This window comes from Chelonia mydas, chromosome 2 (genome assembly GCF_015237465.2).
Source record: "Chelonia mydas isolate rCheMyd1 chromosome 2, rCheMyd1.pri.v2, whole genome shotgun sequence".
In the NCBI taxonomy this organism is placed as follows: domain Eukaryota; kingdom Metazoa; phylum Chordata; order Testudines; family Cheloniidae; genus Chelonia; species Chelonia mydas.
In genome coordinates, this window is record NC_057850.1 from 136,458,142 (window position 1) to 136,481,548 (window position 23,407).

The 23,407-nt window shown below is 40.1% G+C and overlaps 1 protein-coding gene across 13 annotated transcripts in view; it reads left to right on the forward strand.

Moving 5' to 3' along the window:
- The window catches only part of CTNND2 (catenin delta 2), a 1,164,839-nt gene that overhangs the window by 959,558 nt on the left and 181,874 nt on the right, over positions 1 to 23,407 (forward strand). For all 13 annotated transcript variants that reach the window (XM_037893329.2, XM_037893327.2, XM_037893326.2 and 10 more), the window contains one exon: positions 12,067 to 12,250. In XM_037893329.2, coding sequence (XP_037749257.1) covers positions 12,067 to 12,250 — 184 coding nt within the window. The remainder of the gene's footprint in view (positions 1 to 12,066; positions 12,251 to 23,407) is intronic.

Below are 23,407 nucleotides of genomic sequence, written 5' to 3' on the forward strand. Positions count from 1 at the left end.
AATACAAATCAAATCTGGATCCTAACATTAAAAAAGTGAATGTTTATGTAGATGTATTCACCCAGGAAGCCCACATCTTCAACAGTGAATTCTATAGTCCAGGTTGCAACTTGACTTATAACCCCCACTTGCACAGAACTTTCTTAAAAACGTTCCTTCTGAGCACTTTGTGACTTGTACGAAGAAGAAGGAGTTAGGTTCAGTCTATTTGGTAATCAGACACAAATATATCTCCCCAGAATTTTTAGCATAAAAATAAAAAATCACTGAATTTAAAAGTTCAAACTTTATTTGTTGCTAATCCTCACTGATGAATAGTTGTAGTTTATGCTTTGAGGAAAAAGAATCCCAACAGCCAAATGAAAATTTTGACTAATTTTGGCACATATGAAAAATAGGCAGTTAGATTTTCTGTTATATTAGCACAGAAGTCAGTTCTATTGTGTATCTAGAGTAGTATAGCTTACACATTATAGAGCTGTAAAAAAATGTGTAAAATTCTACACTGCCACACCAGTGATTTTGTCTTTAGTTTTTGTTGTTGTTTTGTTTTGGCTAACAATAACCCCAACCATAAAACCCAACAAAGACCCAAATAACTAAAGAGCTGGTTAATTAAATATTAAGGCTACAAATGATAATACCTCAAACTCCTTTTGACTATAAGGAGGAGTGAGTCTAGATTACTCACATGAGTAAAGCTTTGTGGGGTGAGGACCTGAGTTAATATACAGTATTTGCAGTACGAGTGGGTTAATGTTGCTGTTAGAACCTTAAATTTGCAATCCAAAACTTCTCTGTGTTCGAGGCTCCCATTGTCTGGGTACACTGCAAGCAAGACAGGAGACACTTGTTATGGGTTTTAATCAGGCCGCAACTTTATTATATAGATGTCTGGGACTACCCGACAGATAAAGTGTACAGTGCATGCAAATCCATGCTTATTCAAATCAATTCTCTGGGGCTTCCACCAGCCCGCCCTTTGTTTAATCCATGCTTATTCAAATCAATTCTCCAGGGCTTCTACCAGCCCCCCCTTTGTTTCCATCCAGATTCCCCAACCGACCCATGGCTGGGACCTTACTATCCACCACCCTCGTAAGAGGGTTCAGGAGGGCTATGAGAACGGGGGGAGGGGGGTGTTGGCTCCCTGCTGTACCAATCAGAAGAGTCCCCAACCCCCTCCTCCATTCTGTTCCTTTATTCAGTACCTCCTTTTAAGTCCTTTACCAGGCCATTTATCTGTTCACTGGCTGCCTTCCCTATGGAGTACCTGCACTGAACATCCGCAACAAGGAGGCGTCAGCAATTTGCTTGGCTGCCTCCCCCACAACCCCACCGGTTTCCCAGACATCTCCAAATTAATTTGCGATCCATTCTGCAAACATTGATTTCAAAGGGAACACCACCCCAAATTTGCATCCTTTACTTTGCAATACTATAGATATTTTGTATTCATTATGGGTCTTAATGCTAAAAAAAAGGGTACAGTCAGAAGACATTTAATAACTGATCATGTTCATGTGTGGCTTATATGTGTGCAGTCAGTTTGGAGCCTGCATCCCCTCAAATCTTGTATGCTAAGTGGGAAACTTATGTATACTTTAACACTCCTTTCCCTATTCTGGACACGGATTCAAATTAGATCTACATTCTGCTCTTGGATGTATGTGTGACACCTGGTTTTTAATTGATGTGGTATCCGAGGGTAGCATTTGGTACATCAGGTCGGTATCTGTATGACTATCAGAACTGGAGTATCTCAGACACTGACCAAAGCTACAATGAAGAGTTTAATGATCAAAGACGAATTTGAGTTTCAAACCAATCAGGTATTCAGTTTTTTCTTTGCCCAGATAGCTTGATTAAATTTAGCCTCTTCAAAATTTAAAAATATCTTGCTCTGCTCCTTTGAATTAGATTATGCAATACTCTTTGAAATAACTTAAATTCATTTGAGTTGGGTTGAAAAGCTTGCCTTGGTGAATGAAAGCTCTTTCTGCTGAGCAGTAAAATAATTCACAGCAGCCTCATCTCTATTTTTAAATCCTGTCTTCAACCTTCTAATTTATAAAGTGTTAAAGAGGAAAATATACCAAAGTTCCGTATTAGTACTGATTGCTTTTATCCTTTTTTTAAAATTAAAGGTGCCAAAATGTAAATCTCATTGCTCCCTGCAATTTACATATGGCAAAACGCTGAAGGTTTTCCTCAGATCTTACAGAAAGAACAATCAGTTGCACACATACAAAATGGGAAATGACTGCATAGGAAGGAGCACTGCAGAAAGGGATCTGGAAGTCATAGTGGATCACAAGCTAAATATGAGTCAACTGTGTAACACTGTTTCAAAAAAAGCAAACATCATTCTGGGATCTATTAGCAGGAGTGTTATAAGCAAGACATGAGAAGTAATTCTTCCACTCTACTCCATGCTGATATGGCTCTACTCCGTACTGTTGCGTCCAGTTCTGGGTGCCATATTTCAGGAAAGATGTGGAAAAATTGGAGACAGTCCAGAGGAGAGCAACAAAAATGATTAAAGGTCTAGAAAACATGACCTATGATGGAAGATTGAGGTCCCTTCCAGTTGTATGAGTCTATGATTCTAGAACAAAACTCAGCATTTTTTCAGGAGTAAAGACTGAGTAAAATAGTGCAAGGAGTTAAGGATTTATCCCATGAATATTTTATTATTCGGTTTTGCTTATTCAGATAGAGGGAAATGGACTTGAAATGGCTGCTATATTTAATAGAAATTTGTTTTTCAAAAATAACTGTAGCATGTCTCATGAACATATCATAGAATCATAGGACTGGAAGGGACATCTAGAGGTCATCTAGTCCAGTCCCCTGCACCATGGCAGTACTAAGTATTATCTAGACCATCCCTGACAGGTGTTTGTCTAACCTGCTCTTAAAAATCTCCAATGATGGAGTTTCCACAACCTCCCTAAGCAATTTATTCCAGTGCTTAACCACTCTGATAGTTAGGAAGTTTTTTCCTAATTTCCAACCTAAACCTCCCTTGCTGCAATTTAAGCCCATTGTTTCTTTTCCTATCCTCAGAGGTTAACGAGAAAATTTTTTTCTCCCTCCTCCTCTTAACATCCTTTTATGTACTTGACAATTGTTATCATGTCCCCTCTCTTCTCCAGACTAAACAAACCCAATTATTTCATCTTTCCTCATAGGTCATGTTTTCTTGACCTTTAATTATTTTTGTTGCTATCCTCTGGACTTTCTCCAATTTCTCCACATCTTTCCTGAAATGTGGTGCCTATCACTGGACACAATACTCCAGTTGAGGTCATATCAGCATGGAGTTGAGCGGAAGAATTATTTCTAGTGTCTTGCTTACAACACTCCTGCTAATACATCCCACAATGATGCTTGCTTTTTTTGTAATAGTATTATGCCGTTGGCTCATATTTAGCTTGTGATCCACTATGAACCCCAGATCCTTTTCCACAGTACTACTTCCTAGGCAGTCATTTCCTATTTTGTACGTGTGCAACTGATTGTTTATTCCTAAGTGGAGAGCTTTGCATTTGTCCGTATTGAATTTCATCCTGTTTACTTCATACCATGTCTCCAGTTTGCCCAGATCATTCTGAATTTTAATCCTATCCTCCAAAGCACTTTCAACCCCTCCCACCTTGGTATCATCTGTAAACTTTATCTGTGTACTGTCTGTGCTACTGTCAAGGTTCCTCCCCCATTCTGAACTCTAGGGTACAGATGTGGGGACCTGCATGAAAAGCCTCCTAAGCTTATCTTTACCAGCTTCGGTCAAAACTTCCCCAAGGTACAAAATATTCCACCCTTTGTCCTTGGATTGGCCGCTACCACCACCAAACAAATACTGGTTACTGGGGAAGAGCTGTTTGGACACGTCTTTCCCCCCAAAATACTTCCCAAAACCTTGCACCCCACTTCCTGGACAAGGTTTGGTAAAAAGCCTCACCAATTTGCCTAGGTGACTACAGACCCAGATCCTTGGATCTTAAGAACAATGAACAATCCTCCCAATGCTTGCACCCCCCTTTCCTGGGAAATGTTGGATAACAAGCCTCACCAATTTGCATAGGTGACCACAGACCCAAACCCTTGGATCTGAGAACAATGAAAAAGCATTCAGTTTTCTTACAAGAAGACTTTTAATAAAAATAGAAGTAAATAGAGATAAAGAAATTCCCCCTGTAAAATCAGGATGGTAGATACCTTACAGGGTAATTAGATTCAAAACATAGAGAACCCCTCTAGGCAAAACCTTAAGTTACAAAAAAGATACACAGACAGAAATAGTTATTCTATTCAGCTCAATTCTTTTCTCAGCCATTTAAAGAAATCATAATCTAACACATACCTAGCTAGATTACTTACTAAAAGTTCTAAGGCTTCATTCCTGGTCTATCCCCGGCAAAGACAGAATATAGACAGACACACAGACCCTTTGTTTCTCTCCCTCCTCCCAGCTTTTGAAAGTATCTTGTCTCCTCATTGGTCATTTTGGTCAGGTGCCAGCGAGGTTACCTTTAGCTTCTTAACCCTTTACAGGTGAGAGGAGATTTCCTCTGGCCAGGAGGGATTTTAAAGGGGTTTACCCTTCCCTTTATATTTATGACAGCCACTATCTAAATCATTGATGAAGATATTGAGCAGAACTAGACCCAGAAGCATACCTGTGGGACCCTATTCAATATGCCCTTCCAGCTTGACTGTGAACCACTGATAACTACTCCTTGGGAATGATTTTCCAACCAGTTTTGTACCCACCTTATAGTAGCTCCATCTAGGTTGTATTTCCCTAGTTTGTTTATGAGAAGGTCATATGAGACAGTATCAAAAGCCTTACCAAAGTCAAGCTATACCACATCTACCACTTTGCCCCATCCAAAAGGCTTGTTACTCAGTCAAAGAAAACCATTAGGTTGGTTTAACATTATTTTTTCTTGACAAATCCATGGTGTTACTTATCACCTGATTATTTTCTAGGTGTTTGCAAATTGATTGCTTATTTATTTGCTCCATTATCTTTCTGAGTACTGAAGTTAAGCTGACTGTCTATAATTCCCTGGGTTGTCCTTATTCAATAGATTGGCACTATATTTGTCCTTTTCCAGTCCTCTAGCATCTCTCCTGTCTTCCATGACTTTTTGAAGATAATGGCTCAGCTATCTCCTCAGTCGGCTCCTTGTCTATTCTAGGATGGATATCATCAGGCCCTGGTGACTTGAAGACATCTAACTTGTCTAAGTAATTTTACCTTGTTTTTTCCCTATTTTAGCCTCAGATCCTACATCAATTTCCCTGGCATTCACTATGTTAGATGTCCAATCGCTATTAAACTTTTTGGTAAAAACTGAAACAAAAATGGCATTTAGCATTTCTGCCATTTCCACATTTTCTGTTATTGTTTTTGCCCACTCCTTGAATAATGGGATGTTATGTCCTTGATCATCTTCTTGCTTCTAATGTATTTATAGGATGCTTTCTTTTTATCCTTTATGTCTCTAGCTAGTTGGATCTCGTTTGTGCCTTGGCCTTTCTGATTTTATCCCTCCATGCTTGTGTTGTTTATTTATATTCATCCTTCATAATTTGACATACTTTTTGTAGCACCCTTTCTTGAGTTTCAGATCATTGAAGATCTAGTTAAGCCAAGGTGGTTTCTTGCCATACTTTATATCTTTTCTACTCTGTGGGGTAGTTTGCTCTTGTGCTCTTAAAATGTCTTCTTGAAAAATTGCCCAATTTTAACTGTTTTTCCCTTGCTTAACTTGCTTAACTGTTTAACTTGCTTCCGTCAGAATTTTACCTACCAACTCCCTGAGTTTGCTAAAGTTTGTCTTCATTTATAAATCCATTGTCTTTATTGTGCTGTTTTCCTTCCTACCGTTCCTTAGAATCATGAACTCTATCACTTCATGATCACTTTTACCCAAGCTGCCTTCCACTTCAAATTCTCAACCAGTTCCTCCCTATTTGTCAAAATCAAATCTAGAACAGCCTCTCTCCTAATAGCTTTCTCCACCTTCTGAAACAAAAAGTTGTCTCCAATACAGTATATTCCAAGAACTTGTTGGATAATCTGTGCCCTGCTGTGTTATTTTCCCAACAGATGTCTGGGTAGTTGAAGTCTCCCATCACCACCAAGTTCTGTGCTTTGGATGATTTTGTTAGTTATTTAAAAAAAGCCTCATCCACCTCTTCTTCCTGGTTAGGTGGTCTGCAGTAGACCCCCTACCATGACATCACCCTTGTTTTTTACCCCTTTTATCCTTACCCAGAGACTTTTCAACAAGTCTGTCTCCTATTTCCATCTCAACCTCAGTCCAAGTGTATACATCTTTGATATATAAGGTGACACCCTCTCCCATTTTTCGCTGTCTGTCCTTCCTGACCAAGCTGTACACTTCTATACCCATATTGCAGTCATGTGTATTATCCCATCAAGTCTCTGTTATGCCAACTATGTCATAGTTGTGTTTATTAACTAGTTCTTCCTGCTTACTCCTCATACTTCTTGCATTAGTATACAGGCATCTAAGATACTAATTTGATTTCCCATCTATGTTCTCTCTTGTCTCTCCCTTATCCCTGCTATAACAGCCCACGCTCCCCTCAGGTTCTGACCCTTCTCCCACGTTTTTGAATTACCTGTGGGCTTTTGACTCCCGCCCCCATCAAATATAATTTAAAACCCTCCTCAGTGAAGGCTGTCCCATTGCCCAAAAGCAAAGTTAAATATAAAGTACATACAGTGGGTTCATCTGGGGATCAGGATTTGCTGTGCTGGAGCCAAGGAGGCACACAGGCTTTGGGAAGCTGACTGACCTGAACTTTTTCTCTTCCTGTGAAAGGGGAGGAAGGATTAATCAGCTAAAAAGTTACCCCAGGATAATACCCTTCAAGTACTGTGTACAGTGCTGAGAAGAGGGGTGGGGCACATTGTGGCGGCTAAAAGAAGATGTGATGTCACCGAAAAGACACCAGAGACCAGGGCTGAGGAGGAAGAACGGATAACAGATAACATATGAGGCAATGGAAGACTGGCCAAATCCCAGAGTGGAGTTGAGCTGCTTCTGCCTTTCCAATGACTTTCTTCCCCTGCTCCAGCAGTGGCATCTCACTGGCTTTGTCTACACTAGGAAACTGCGTGTAGATAGAAAATATGTTACCTAAGCCCTTGGTTACACACCAACTTTGTACCACATTACCTGTGCTGATATATTTAAAGTGGAATGACTCCCCTGGTGGGGACATAGCTATACAGGTGTAAAGGTGCCTTATACTGATATAGTTATCCCCAAACAGGAAGTGGGGGATTAAGCTATACCGTTAATATGCACCATACTGGTATATGTGCATACACACTCAGGACTGTACAAATATAACTCTTTCGGTAAAAAAATCACACCCCTTACTGACATAGTTATACTGGTACAAAACCTGTGTGTGGACCAGGCCAAATACATTTTAATTAACACATTGTTAATTACCATTTAGCACCTATTAAAGATGAAAAACAGTTGGATTTAAAAACTTGTGATATGGTCATGCTAAGAAAGGGTTGACTATGACCAGTTAGCGTGTTTTAAACAACAACTGCTTTTATCTATGCCAGAGCTATGTCTACATTGGAAAGAAGGTGTATTTTTAACATATTAACTAATGTGTTAAAATCCCAATGTAGACATGCCCTTGGCAAGCCTAGGGTAGGATAAAATAGATTTACAATATTAAATAGTTTACAAAAAGGGGGAGCCAAGATCTCTGCCTTGAACATCTTACAATATATATAGGCTGTACGCAAATGGATAGACAGGATGCAATGAAAGGAAATGACTGAGGAAGAAGTGATATTCAGAATACATCTAGTTAATTCCTGCTCCCCTTCTTCTCTCTCTGCAAGGCCATCTATAGATAGCAAAACTTTCCAGTTACAGTCAGGAGTTGTTATTTCCGTTGGAAAATCAACCCATGTTTGACAGGGTAGATCCAGTTATACATGAACATTGGGTGAGTTGCAAAGGCCAATTCCCTGCCCTCCTGGGGACAGATAATGGTATTCAGGCAGTTGGGTAGACAGTTCAGAGATGGCAGTTGGATCCAGTTCTGCTTGGCCTTGCTGTTTGGCTGTTCCACACACATCTATTGTGCAAGGAAACCAACTGTGTCAAAGCTTTCAAGGCAGGCTGCTTTGATGCAGTCTGCAAAAGCTCTCAGTGGTGGACTCTTTGTTTTAGCCATGTGGGTTCAGGATGCACAGCTAACTTGGCTGTGAGGTATGCTTAGATACATTTCAGCCACGTAGGAGAGAGGCTTGGCACACAGCAGGAGGTGCCTGAGATAAAATTCCATGAGGATCTTTTTTCTGCCTTCTGTTCAGCCAAGGAAAGGGCTTTTCTTCCTCCCCACGCTGGTACTGTGCCTCCTGGGGAAGTGCTCCCAAGCTCTCTTTCCCCAGCTTTTGCTGGTGCCACCAGTCCTTGAGTGGGGAAGGGTATCCAGGGATGCCCTCCTCCCACTGCTGCAGCTGGATGAGAAGAGGGGGCTCCTCCACTTGTGATTGGGGAGAAAAATGTTTCAGTGACATGGTCTCTACCTTTTAAAGCCTTAAATTTAGATTTGAAGCATTGTCACAATATGCCAGGATTCTCCTATTGCTCCTTCTGTTAACAGGTGCTGGAACTCTGCAAGGAGCAGCATGTTCACTACTGCTGACTCACTGGGGCAATGTGGCTTATTTGACTCCATCATGAATGTAAGAGAGGTGAGAGTACCTCCCTGACAGAAGGACTTGGGACAGTCAGATCTGGTCTGGTGGTACCCTAGGGATTAATGTTATGGTGGAGTTAAAACCAGACCTCTGCATGAGTGACGTTTTGACTCTCTGTTGAGTGTGGAGCTCGGTGGAGATTCCAGCAGCTTACAGACATCAGTAGCACCCCCTTATGGAGAGAAAGTTCTTATGTGAAATGTCTAGTGTATATATAAATAAGGCAAAGGAGCGTAAAGAATATCACTAATGACTGTCTCAGTCATTAGTAAATGTCAGCATGTTGTTGTGGGTGAGGTAATATCTTTTATTGGACCAACTTCTGCATGTGAGAGAGACAACTTTTTGAGCTACACAGAGCTCTTCTTCAGCAACAGAAGTTGGTCCAATAAAAGATATTACCTCAGCCATCTGTCTCTCTAATATCCTGGGACCGACATGGCTACAACTACACTGTATATAGCATTTTGTGGTGATATTTATCTGACCTTACTTTTAACCAGCAAGAATGTGCTAGAACATAAGAGAATAAGGAAATATTAACATGGAGTAAGGGGGAAAAATCAATGGGGATGTTGTGAAGGCCAAGATTATAACAGGGTTAAAAAAAGAACTAGATAAGTTCTTGGAGGATAGGTCCACCCATGGCTATCAGCCAGGATGGGCAGGGATGCAACACCATGCTCTGAAGTGTCCCTGGCCTCTGTTTGACCAGAAGTGGGGAATGGGGAACAGGAGATAGATCACTTGATGATTACCCTGTTCTGTTCATTCCCTCTGAAGCACCTGGCATTGACCACTGTCAGGATACGGGATACTGGGCTAGGTCGAACATTGGTCTGACCCAGTATGGTCATTCTTATGTTTCTTATGGGATTATGCACATGTTAAGTGCTCTGCAGGATTGAGGCCCAGGTTTCTGCTTCCTATGTGCCTGTTTAGAAAGAGTCAGTGGATATACTCCCATTGACTTCATTGGGCATTGAATCAATTATGGGCCTCTTTCTCCACTGCTATGCACTGTGGATATTACTTACACCTGTTCAGAGTGGCAAGTGAGTGTCAAAAGTGACTGTGATGCTTTGGTATTAGTTTACACTCACTTTGCAGAGATGTTAATAATTATACAAGGTGCCGGGCAGTGGAGAATTAGAAACTTTGTGTATAATGAAAACGTGCTGATAAAATCTTCATAAGCAGAGGCCATGGAAAAATGGAGTTCAGTAGCTGTGCAGGTGCATATTCTCTGAAAGAAATACAGTATTTCATTTGCTGTTTGAAAAAAAAATCAAAGGGATGTTTAAAGAAAGAAGTTATTTTTAGATGACAGAAAAATAATATTCATGTTTCAGCTTTTTCATTTTTCTGGCTCTCATGCTGACAATGAGTTAGTTACCTGCTTATTATATATGGAATATTTCAGTCAGGTCATTTGTTGTTGAAATAGTTACCCAAATGACTTACATTAATCAGTACGTACAAAAAATATGCATTTTATGTATGAAATATCTACAGGAAAATTAAGCACAAAAATAAAACTAAAAAAATTAATCCTGTAGTTATTGATTCATATTTACTGGAGGTCGCTTTCAGATCTCAGAATACTGCAAAAAAGATTTAGCATGAACCATTTTTCTACAAACTGTAGGGGTTTTTTCCATTTTATTTATAACTGTTTTTTCTACTTCCTTTATTTTTATATTTAAGTAACTCAAATGATATGGTTTGCTTTTGATAGTCTATATTTAAATACCAAAATATGAGAGTAGTGGTCTTTCTTTTGATGTAATCTTTATGGCTATTCCAAGAAATTTTCATTTTATTGTAATTTTTCATTTGCTTTTCGTAATTTTTTAATCTTAGCACAAGGTATCTCTTTCTAAGAAATTATCTAGTGAGTGTTTGTACCTCTAGCCTTGTTACCTGTGGATAAGATTTGTAATGCTTTTATATTTTGTTAAGTAACTAACACAATTCTAGCTATCTCTCTACATATATGAATATGTAGGCCACACATATATTAATAAAACTAATTATATATTCCATCCTTGCAAAACTGTCATGAACGTTTACCAGCTGAGGCACAAAATCTACTTCTATGCCCTGTACCATAATGACAACGGAGGAAAAAAGATAATTGACTAGCCTGTAAAAATGATTTGTTCTGGGTGAACAGAATTTTGCATGGCTGTTACACTTCATGTGAGTTGTCAAAGGAGCACCTTTGGTAAAATTGTAGATAGAGTATAGCCTGGCCACTCCATTCAAGTATCAGAGGGGTAGCCGTGTTGGTCTGTATCCACAAAAAGAATGAGGTGTCCGGTGGCACCTTAAAGATGAACTGATTTATTTGGGCATAAGCTTTCGTGGGTAAAAAACCCACTTCTTCAGATGCATGGAGTGAAAATTACAGATACAGGCACATGAAGAAAAGGGAGTTACCTTACAAGTGGGGAACCAATGTTGAAGGCCAATTTAGTCAGGGTGGATGTGGTCCACTCCCAATAATTGATGACGAGGTGTCAATATCAAGAGAGGGAAAATTGCTTTTGTAGTGAGCCAGTCACTCCCAGTAACACCATCAATTTGGGCTTGAATAGTGCCTGGGAGTGGCTGGCTCACTAGAAAAGCAATTTCCCCTCTCTTGGTATTGACACCTCCTCATCAATTACTGGGAGTGGACTACATCCACCCTGACTAAACTGGTCTTCAATATTGGTTCTCCACTCATAAGGTAACTCCCTTCTCTTCATGTGCCAATATATATTTATGCCTGTATCTGTAATTTTCACTCCATGCATCTGAAGAAGTGGGTTTTTTACCCACGAAAACTTATGCCCAAATAAATCTGTTAGTCTTTAAGGTGCCACCGGACCACTCCATTCAAGCTACACTGGAGATCCAAAAAGGAATTAGTTCCCTCTATGTAATTGCCTGTGGACGGCAGTCCAATCTGTAGCACAAACTTGTTCTCTATTATTTATTTGTATTACTTTTTAATAAAAATAGTAGCTAAATCACAAACACATTGACCATTTGTCAGCCTTAACCCTCAGAAACTTCAGGATTGCTGTGGAGACAGTTTATTTTTAAAGGAAATTTAAAAGGTAACTTCTTAGTGGGGCAATGTTTAGTCATCACTGATCCTTCAGACACTATGCAGACTTTCTTTGGCATGCAGTTTGATTAAGAATAGCAGTGCCATGAAAAGTAATTTCAAAACAAGAATTGCTCTCTGTTTTCACCGGAAGTACTAATTATTAATCATTTGCTTTTTGTAGGAGTTCTCTGGAATCTATCCTCGTGTGATGCACTGAAAATGCCAATCATCCAGGATGCCCTTGCAGTGTTGACTAATGCAGTGATCATCCCTCACTCGGGATGGGACAACTCGCCCCTCCAGGATGATCACAAAATACAGCTCCATTCATCACAGGTGCTGCGCAATGCCACTGGGTGCCTAAGGTCAGTCAGCTGAATTATCCTATTTTATCTTGAATTTTCATTCCCAACATCCCAAATATTTTAAACTTGGTTTGCATTTCAGCGGGGAAGATGACTTTTCATATGGTAGCCCTTAAATCTTGAAATGAATTCCATAGAGAAGCTTTAAGCCATTCAAGAGCAATCTGTACACATTTTTTTAAATAGTTTTAACCGATTCCCTGCACCAGAGCATGTTGCAGATGTTTTTCTACTACTTGTAGATTGTCTCATTCCCCAGTTGCTTAAATGGTGTCAATATGTTCTCATTATCACTCCAACTTAATTAGTGTACAAAGTAACACAGACGGGTACAGAAAGGAATGTTTGGATGCCTTCTGGGTTCCAAATGCCATTAAATGTAATGTGATTGTATAAAGCAGCTGGGGTTTTTTATGCAAGAAAGAATGATGAAAAAAGATGTGTAAAAATAAACCAGCCCATTTAATATTATGGAACTGAAATACACAAACTGTTCCATAACAGGTATCTGCAACCCTTGAATATCTGTTGCTAATTTGTGATGTTGATGTAGGGAAACGAGTAGCAAGATCTGGAACTGTTTCTTCCATGACAAATTTATATCAAGGGATTAAGTCAGAAACTCCTGAGTTCTAGTGTTGTTTCTTGCACTGACTTGTTTACTTTGGGCAGGTTCCACAACCTCTGTGTATCAATTTCTCCCTCTCTGTATAATTGAGATAATATTTATCTACCTCACAGAGTTATTATGAAGATTAGTTAGTTAATGTTTGTGAATCACTCTGCAGAAATAATGTGCTATATAAATACTATGTATTATTGGTATTATTGTAATTGTAACTGTCCGTGTAGCTCCAGATGTTGGTATATGGTTAGACTTGCAATTAGGTGGAGTGTTTTGCTAGTTGCTCCATTACCTATCTGTCATGATCGATGAGGTGGGTTGCTTGGTTGGTTTCCGGTGAGTTATCTCATCCTTGGAAATAGCATCAGAAGTTCTGTGGAAAAATAATACAGTGTTTGCTTGACTAATGTTATGATGCTATTACAAGAACAACTGGTAATACTTCATAAATGTCTGCTGATATTGAACTTAAAACTGCAGCATGTAATGGCTACGTGAGATGTCATAAATATAAAGGGAAGGGTAAACACCTTTAAAATCCCTCCTGGCCAGAGGAAAAACCCTTTCACCTGTAAAGGGTTAAGAAGCTAGGATAACCTCACTGGCACCTGACCAAAATGACCAATGAGGAGACAAGATACTTTCAAAAGCTGAGCGGAGGGAGAAACAAAGCTCTCTCTCTCTGTCTGTGTGATGCTTTTGCCAGGGACAGAACAGGAATGGAGTCTTAGAATTTAGTAAGTAATCTAGCTAGAGATGCGTTAGATTATGATTTCTTTAAATGGCTGAGAAAATAAGCTGTGCTGGAGGGAATGGATATTCCTGTTTTTGTGTCTTTTTGTAACTTAAGGTTTTGCCTAGAGGATTCTCTATGTTCTGATTCTAATTGCCCTGTAAGGTATTCACCATCCTGATTTTACAGAGGTGATTCTTTTTACTTTTTCTTCTATTAAAATTCTTCTTTTAAGAAACTGAATGCTTTTTCATTGTTCTTAAGATCCAAAGGTTTGGGTCTGTGTTCACCTATGCAAATTGGTGAGGATTTTTATCAAACCTTCCCCAGAAAGGGGGGGGGGTAACGTTTGGGAGGATTTTGGGGGGGGAAGACGTTTCCAAATGGACTCTTTCCTAATAATAATAATACCGATTAGACGTTTGGTGGTGGCAGCAAAAGTCCAAGGGCAAAAGGTAAAATAGTTTGTACCTTGGGGAAATTTTAACCTAAGCTGGTAAAAATAAGCTTAGGAGGTTTTCATGCAGGTCCCCACATCTGTACCCTAGAGTTCAGAGTGGGGAAGGAACCTTGACATGAGGTATTTTGGAATGCCTTAAGTATGTTAGGTATTTGCACTCTTCTGATTTTGAAAAGAGTTTGATGATATATCTTGGACTTGTGTTCATGTTTCGAGGCACTAGAGAGTAGAATCTCATGGAAATGTGTGATTCCTACTACTGTGAAAGAAGTACCCATGATATCCCTGCCATGTTATCTGGAAAGAGTTGGACTGATTGTGGGTACCAGTTGTGATGTATCTGCTTCTATTCTAGTAGCATCCTTGATGTATCTCTGCTCTTTGTTCCCTCTCTAAATTCACCTTTTCCTGCTTCACTTTTTATCAGTTAGTGCAGGGGTGGGCAAACTTTTTGGCCCAAGGGCCACATCTGGGTGGGGAAATTGCATGCGGGGCCATGAATGTAGGGCTTGGGCAGGGTGTTGGGGTGCAGGAGGGAGTGCTTGGTGTGGGAGGGGGTGCGGTGTGCAGGAAGGGGCTCAGAGCAAGAGGTTGGGGCACAGGAGGGGTGCGGAGTGTTGGGGGGGGGCTCAGGGCAGGGGGTTGGGGTTCAGGGTGCAGGAGGGGTTCAGAGTGTGGGCTCGGGCCCGGCGTCGCTTACCTTGAGTGGCTCCGGGGTGGCAGTGGCACGTAGTAGGGCTAAGGCAGGCTCCCTGCCTGCCCTGGCCCTGCACTGCTCCCGGAAGCAGCCTGCACCACGTCCCTGTGGCCCCTGGGAGAGTGAGGGGGAAGAGGGATCCACACGCTGCCCTCGCACCTCCCCCGAAGCTCCCTTTGGCCGCGGTTCCCCATTCCCGGCTAATGGGAGCAGTGGGGGGCAGTGCCTGCAGGTGAGGACAGTGCACGGAGCCCTCTGTCCCCCTCTCCCTCAGGGGCCACAGGGCCGCCGGCTGCTTCTGTGAGAGGTACGGAGCCAGGGCAGGCAGGAACCCTGCCTTAGCCCCTCGGCGCCATGGTGCTGGCAAATCCCGCGGGCTGGATACAAAGCCCTGATGGGCTGGATATAGCCCATAGTTTGTCCACCCCTGAGTTAGTGGGATATGTAAGTGCAGACAAATTCACAGAGCTCTGTAACCAGAGCTGATCCAGAGAATAGAAGGGTGTGCTGTCTTCCAAGTGCTAAGATACAGGATGTAGCCCTGAGGTTGAAAAGGATCCTAAAGGGAGCAGGAAAGAATCCCCTAATTATCCTTCATGTGGGAACAAATGATACCGGTAGATTCTCGCTGGAACATATCAAGGGAGACTATGCTAGGCTGGGGAAGACGCTTAAGGAAATCGAGGCTTAGGTGATCTTTAGTAGGATTCTGCCTGTTCCTAGAGAAGGGCAACAAAGGTGTGACAAGATTATGACTATCAACAGATGGCTTAGGCAGTGGTGCTATAAGGAGGGCTTTGGGGTGTATGGCCATGGGGAGGCATTCATGGACAGAGGACAGTTCTCTTGGGATGGACTTCATCTGAGTAGGGAAGGAAATAGACTTCTAGGATGGAGGCTGGCAAAACTGATTAAGGAGCTTTAAACAAGGACTTTGGGGGAGATGGTTGGGAGATGTCCATGTAATCTTCCATTGACTTCAGTAGGGCCAGGACTTCTGCCCAGGTTCTTGGATCAGCTGTGAATCATCTGTCTCTCCACCAGGAGTTGGTAGAAGGGAGAGGTTTACTCCAGTCACTGCCATGGGCTGTGTGGATCCAACAGACAAGAGAGCAAGAAGGAGCCAGATTAAAGAGCTGCAGAGTACAGAGTCAGAATATTCATTTACATGGGCAGCTCTGCAAATCCCCTCCAAGGATTTCTTCTCTTTAGTCTGCTGCAGTGGTAACTTGCCCATGGGCTAGGCTGGCCTGCTGTGTGGCTTGCGAGACTGCCACAACCGTTAGCTGCTTAAGTAATTTAAATCCAGACATTAGTCACATCAGCAGCTTTACTGCTAATGCTACAGTTAAAGTCTATAATCATATTTAGCAAAGTTGCGTGTCAGTGAAAAACACAGGGAAAGTTAATTCCTTGTTGCGAACTCAAATTGTGCTAGCGAATTTGAGGTACTGTTGAGAATGTTTGATTTCCCCATCCCTCATACTTTATATAATTGATTCAAGGGGGAAAGTCACATTTCAGAAACAAACCTTTTATTGTATATAAATATGAGAAAGGGTTTATCTTAGAGCCAAGTCAGTATTTCCAGAGAAGTGCTATTCAAGGATAAATGTCGATATGTGTGTGCTCTTTTAATTTTCATGCAGAAAATACTAAAACTTTATCAATGCAGGGATTTTTCGTGTTTCCATAGCTTGTGAGGAATATACTCCCCATACTTGGTTTGTCATGGAAATTGCTACTAACAAGAACTGCCACAATATTTAGGGTTGGACTAGTTTTGCTATGTAAAGTTGGTATCTATTTTCACTCCTGATATCACAGCCAATGTTCATAATAAGGCACATTGTATGGATTTTCTCTTTTTTCATGATCTTTTGACATGTCCCTCAGTTTTTTTCTGCGTTTGCATTTATTTATGTCATTTTGAAACTCAACAGAATAATGAGTAGGCGGATCTGATCTATTGTACAATGTAGATGAATTTATTAGCCTGTAATCTGTCACTCTCTTAAGCCGAAATTTCTACTGTCAGTAGGATAGCTAAAAAACCCACATTTTAGTACCTTCACCTTTGTAAAGAACTGTGTTATTTGAGGTCAACTTTGAAGCAACAATATTTTGCTTATGTCTTATTGCTCATTTATTATGTGTAAAGGTAGCTTCATTTTATTAATTTTTCATTAATAATGTTATAACTATCAGGCCCTAACTTTCCTCATTTTGACGGGGAAGGTCACGTTGAATTTTACATACTTTAAGGACCTCTCTATTCTGGTGTAACCACTGAGTTTTTAAAAAGCTTAAACTGTATTAGAACCCCGTTTGGCCACAACCAAGCACAGTTTGTAAACTCCCATGTTAAATTAGTTTTACGATCATTGGGCAAATGAGACTAACACAATATGTAAGACCTCTCTTCAGTCTGAGACTAGGCAAATCACAGTTCAAGTTTTACCTTGTTCTTATCCAGTTTTTCCTGGGATCTTACCAATGTCCTTCATCAAACTGAGGGATAAAACCACCTTGCAGCTTGGAGCCACATTTATACATCATAAAGGAGCAGTAAATGTACACATTATTTTTAAGTTAACTTTTAAATAGGGTGACCATATTTCCCAAAGGGAAAATGGGACACTGCACAAGGCTTGCCTGAGTCCCCTCCTCGCAGAGCTGACCTGAGCCGCTTGCCCAAGCCCCCAGTCTATGCAGAGCTGGCCCGACCTGCTCACCCAAGCCCTCCTCCCCACAAATGGGGCTGGCCCAAGCCGCTCACCCGAGCCCACTTCCATGAGTGGGGCTGGCCTTAGGACCTCCCTCCTTCCATGCGCGGGGCTGGCCTGAGCTGCCTGGCATCACTGCTCACCTGAGCCCTGCCATGTGAGACTAGTGGTGCCTCTTCACTTTCCCCCCCGGAACACCCCACTAGGGGGGCATGCCCCAGTTTTTTGGAAAAACTGGGCATTTGTCCCATTTGCTCTTGCCATCTGATCATCAGTTGGTAAGAGCAAACGGAACAAATGCCCAGTTTCGCCAAAAAAATTGGGATGCTCGGAATAGGGCTTAAAAAGGGGACTATCCTGGCCAAAAGTGGATGTATGGTCACGCTACTTTTAAATATATTAGCTGAAAAGTTCTTTATAATTTTCATATTGCCACATTTTTAAAAAGCTGCTTTTATTTAACATAATGGTGCTTCTTTCTGAAGTATCAAACCTGAAGTTTCCCCAATATTTAATGTCACTAGTAAGGCATTAATCGGGTAAGATTGTTGCGGTGATAGTTATTTGGAAGGACAATAGGGAGAAATTTCAGTTTTATAAAATACAAGTGTCCAAACTCTCATATGCAAGTGCCTAAAGTTAAGCACGTTAAGTATGGCAAAGTATCTAAATAAAATGCCCTGCTTTTCAGAGGTGTTGAATATCTGCAAAATCCCATTGACTCAGCAGCTCTGAAGATAAGTTAACTTTCTTAAAAATTTTTTGATGCCTAAATCTGGATATATCAGATTGGGATTGACCCTCTTGGAAAGGAGGTGATGAAAGGGGTTATGATAGAGGTCTATAAAATCATGAATGGTGTGGAGAAATTGAATAAGAAAGTGTTATTTACCCCATCACATAACACATGAACCGGGGTCGCCCAATGTATTTAAAACAAACAAAAAGGAAGTAGTTTTTCAAACAATGCACAGTCAACCTGTGGAACTCGTTGCCAGGGGATGTTGTGAAGGCCAAAACTATAACAGGGTTCAAAAAAGAATTAAATAAATTCATGGAGGATAGGTCCATCAAGGGCTATTAGCCAAGATGGTCAGGGGTGCAGCCCCATGCTCTGTGTGTCTCTAAGCCTCTGACTGCCAGATGCTGGGACTGGGCAACAGGGGATGGATCAGTTGATGATGGCCCTGTTCTGATCATTCCCTTTGAAGAATCTGGCACAGTCCACTGTCGGAAGACAGGTAACTGGGCTAGATGGATCTTTGGTCTGACCGCATATGGCTGTTCTTATGTTCTTATGGATTTGGGTGTCTCATTTTAGGTTACCTACATTTGAAATTTGGGGCCATGTTGCTTTAATTGGTACTATATCAAATGTTCAACAGTTTTTAAAAAAAATATGAATGCCTAGACATATTCCCAGATTCACATAAAAAAAAACATTAATCACAATCTATTTAGTTACCCATACCACAAACCAGAAAGAGAAACCCTCACTTATGGACACCAGTAGTCTTTACTAACAGCTTGTCAACAGAAAGCTTGCCAGGATAGAACACTCCTCCTCAACAGGTCCTTTTTCTGTAATTCCATCCACTGGGGTGGATACTGGGTTCCCGTGATGCATCCCAGAAGAGACAGGCAACAGAGAGAGAATCAGTGTCACATATGCAGGACAGAATTTATCTTCAGAGGAAGCCAGAAGAAAGATCCAGTCTAGGAAAAATTCCCAAATCATTTCATAAACTGATCAATCACAATGATTCTATCACAGTTGAACATAAAGTTTAAGATGCAAATCTATGCTTGATATAAAAGGTGTAGTTCTTGTGTAAATTCTGTGATAATACAGAAATGTAGCTGAAATAAAATCTAATGTGGTAATTGAGGAGAAAAAAGGCTAATTTGAATACATTAAAGTCCTCTGATTAATATTATGAGAATTTTATTCAGAAGGTACACAAGGGAAAAGTACCAACAAAATTAAATGTATAGATGTGTCAAAATGTAAGCATCCCACTTTTTTCTTATGGGAACAATTCCTCTCATTTTATGTATTCATGCTGAACACATTTATATGAGCTCTAGACAAGGCACATTCTATTCATATGAACATTGCCAGTCACAATAGTGCACTGTAATTTAAATGTCTCTCAGTGTTTCCCTTACAAACCTTACTTTAAACTAAAAGATTAACACTGCAAGTTCATGCATAACCAGAATGGGGCACAAAAGCAGTAATTTGCCCTCGGCCCATTGTTTTAGAGGGCTCCCAAATTGAGTGGCATTGTGATCTGACACACAAGGTCACAGAGGCATTCACTCAAACCAGAGTGGGGAGCTGGGCCCAGCCCCAGCAGAGTAAATGGGAGGTGAGCTCGCTCTCCAATCCACCCCCTGCCCCAGTGTCCTCTCAGTAGTAATTTTTTGAAAGGAGGGGTGGCCTCAGTTTCAGATTCTGTCCCAGGCCACCAAAATCACTGTCAAAATCTCAGCCAGAAATCTTTATAAATACACCTTCTGCCAGTATAGAATTCCTTTTAAATTATTTGGCACAAAAAGTAAAACTTTATTTGTTCTAGAAAATTTCTGCCCTCCAATACTTAGACAAATGTTCTTGCATTCAGTAGGGGCTTGTCTTTACTACCGTGCTACATCAGCGCAGCTGCATCGGCTGTAGCTGTGCCAGTGTAGTGCGTTTGGGGAAGACGCACTATGTTGATGGGAGAGCGCTCTCCCGTCAATGTAATTACTCAACCTCAACGAGAGGCGGAAGCCATGTCAGTGGGTGATGCGCTTCTGCTGACATAGCGTGTTGTAGACAGCGTTTTAAGTCGATGTAACTTATGTCGCTCATACCTCTGAGCAACATAAGTTACATCAACTTAAGCGGTAGTGTAGACAAGCCCTAAAAGTGCTCCATGTTTACATCAGCATGAGTGATTACAGGAGATGGACCATACCAAAATCGGCCTCCAGATGCAACTGCCATTTTCTATAATAGGATATACATCCGTATATACAAGAGTAGAATGGAGCTCTGAGGGCCTCAACCTGAAAACCATTGTGTGAGTTGTTTAGTCACCTGGGAAATCCCATGTACTTCAGTGGGCCAACTTGTGTGAACAAAGGTTTTCAAAGGATTAGGCTCTTAGTTTCTTTTGTTGCCCAAAGCCATTTTTTTCCTTTAAAAGAAGGAAGCAATTAGAGTGACATTTGAAACACAGCAGCTTCCAATACTTTCCCTCAGTGTGTTTTATTACAGAGGTTGTAAACACATGTTGCAGTATAGGATCTAATAACAGGGTGATAAAATATTGTAAAGTTTGGATTGTGCAGCACTTATTCATCTTGGTGAGCACGTACAGAATGGTCCCTGTGGCTTCAGTTATTACTCACGTGGCAGAGGAACTGGTGAAGGCCTGTTCCAAAGCTCATTGAAATCAACATGATCCTATATCAGCTACAGAACCTCCTAGACACAAATTAGAGAACTGGAATGGAGTTTCAGGAACATTTTAGTTTTTCTTCTATTTTAATGTAGATTTTTGTGCTTTATTGTAAAAAATGTATATGATCAAGGGAAAGTGTTTTCCAAATCTATCAGGATTAATACTCTTTAAGACACTCAGTGGTTGCAAATTTTATAACATATTTAATCATAATATTATAACTGTTCATAAACCAGTAATGAAGTGTAGTTGTAGCCATGTTGGTCACAGTGACCTAACAAGAACTCTGTGTGCCTCGAAAGCTTCTCTCTCTAACCAACAGAAATTAGTCCAATAAAAGATATTAACTAAGCCACCTTGTCTCTCATAAACCAATAACACAGAAGTCTGTTCCTGCCTACGATGGGCCATTTTAACATAACTGGGAATTACCCGCATAAATTTCTCCAAGCATCAAAAGCTAGAATAGACCTCAGTATATTTTCTTTATGCCTGAATTTTTCTGAAATAAGCAACGCATGCATCTCTTTCATACCAAAAATGCAAATTTTATGTAGGCCCAATTTATATTAGGGATGTGCTGAACTTCTCCAATCTCTTTTGAATGGCTGACTAGCTTCTCAGATTTCTGACAGGTTCAATTCATTTCAGGTCAGATGCTTTGGGTTAAATAGTACCTGATATGAAAGTTAAGTGTTTTCCTTAAAAATGCATCATTGTATTTAGGGCTGTTGATTAATTGCAGTTAACTCACACGATTAACTAAAAAAAAATTAATCATGATTTAAAAAATTAATTGTGATTAATCGCAGTTTTAATTGCACTGTTAAACGATAGAATACCCATTAAAATTTATTAAATATTTTGGATATTTTTATACATTTTCAAATATATTGATTTCATTTACAACACAGAATACAAAAGGCACAGTGCTTACTTTATATTATTTTTATTACAAATATTTGCACTCTAAAAATGATAAAAGAAATAGTATTTTTCAATTCACTTCAATTTGTAAGTGCAACTTACGCATGTAGATTTTTTGTTTGTTACATAATTGCACTCAAAAACAAAACAGTGTAAAACTTTAGAGCCTACAAGTCTGCTCAGTCCTACTTCTTGTTCAGCCAATTGCTCAGACAAACAAGTTTGTTTACATTTATGGGAGATACTGCTTCCCGCTTCTTAATTACAATGTTACCTGAAAGTGAGAACAGGCTTTTGCATGGCACTTTTGTAGCCAGTATTGCAAAGTATTTACATGCCAGATATGCTAAACATTCATACGCCCCTTCATGCTTCAGCCACCATTCCAGAGGACATGCTTCCATGCTGACGACGCTCATTAAAAAATAATGCATTAATTAAATTTGTTACTGAATTCATTGGGGGAGAATTGTACATCTCCTGCTCTGTTTTACCCCCATTCTGCCATATATTTCATGTTATAGCAATCTCAATTGATGACCCAGCACATGTTGTTCATTTTAAGAACACTTTCACTGCAGATTTGACAAAAGGCAAAGAAGGTACCAATGTGAAATTTCTAAAGATAGATACAGCACTCGACCCAAGATTTAAGAATCTCCCTTCCAAAATCTGAGAGGTATGAAGTATGGAGAATGCTTTCAGAAGTCTTAAAAGAGCAACACTCTGATGCAGGAACTACAGAACCCAAACCACCCAAAAGAAAATCAACCTTCTGCTGGTGTCATCTGACTCAGATAATGAAAATGAACATGCGTCGATCTGCACTGCTTTGGATTGTTATCAGGTCGAACCCATCGTCAGCATGGACGTATGTCCTCTGGAACTGTGGTTTAAGCATGAGGGGACATATGAATCTTTAGTACATCTGGCATGTAAATATCTTGCAATGCCGGCTACAGCCGTGCCACTTTCCCACTTTCATGTGACATTGTAAACAAGAAGCAGTAGCATTATCTTCTGCAAATGTAAACAAATTTGTTTGTCTGAGCGACTGGCTGAACAAGAAGTAGGACTGAGTGGACTTCTAGGCTCCAAAGTTTTATATTGTTTTATTTTTGAATGCAGTTATTTTTTGTACATAACTCTACATTTGTAAATTCAACTTACATGATAAAGAGATTGCACTACAGTACTTGTATTAAGTGAACTGAAAAATACTATTTTTTATTTTACAGTGCAAATATTTATAATAAAAAATAAATATAAAGTGAGCACTGTACACTTTGTATTCTGTGTTGTAACTGAAATCAACATATTTGAAAATGTGGAAAACATCCAAAATATTTATATAAATGGTATTCTATTATTGTTTAACAGCACGATTAATCACGATTGATTTTTTTAATCGTGAGATTAATCATGATTAATTTTTTTAATCGCTTGACAGCCCTAATCATATTGTGTTAATTTACATTTCACTCTACCACAGGTTTAAATAGTACTTACGCTAAATTTTCCGTAAAAATAAAATATT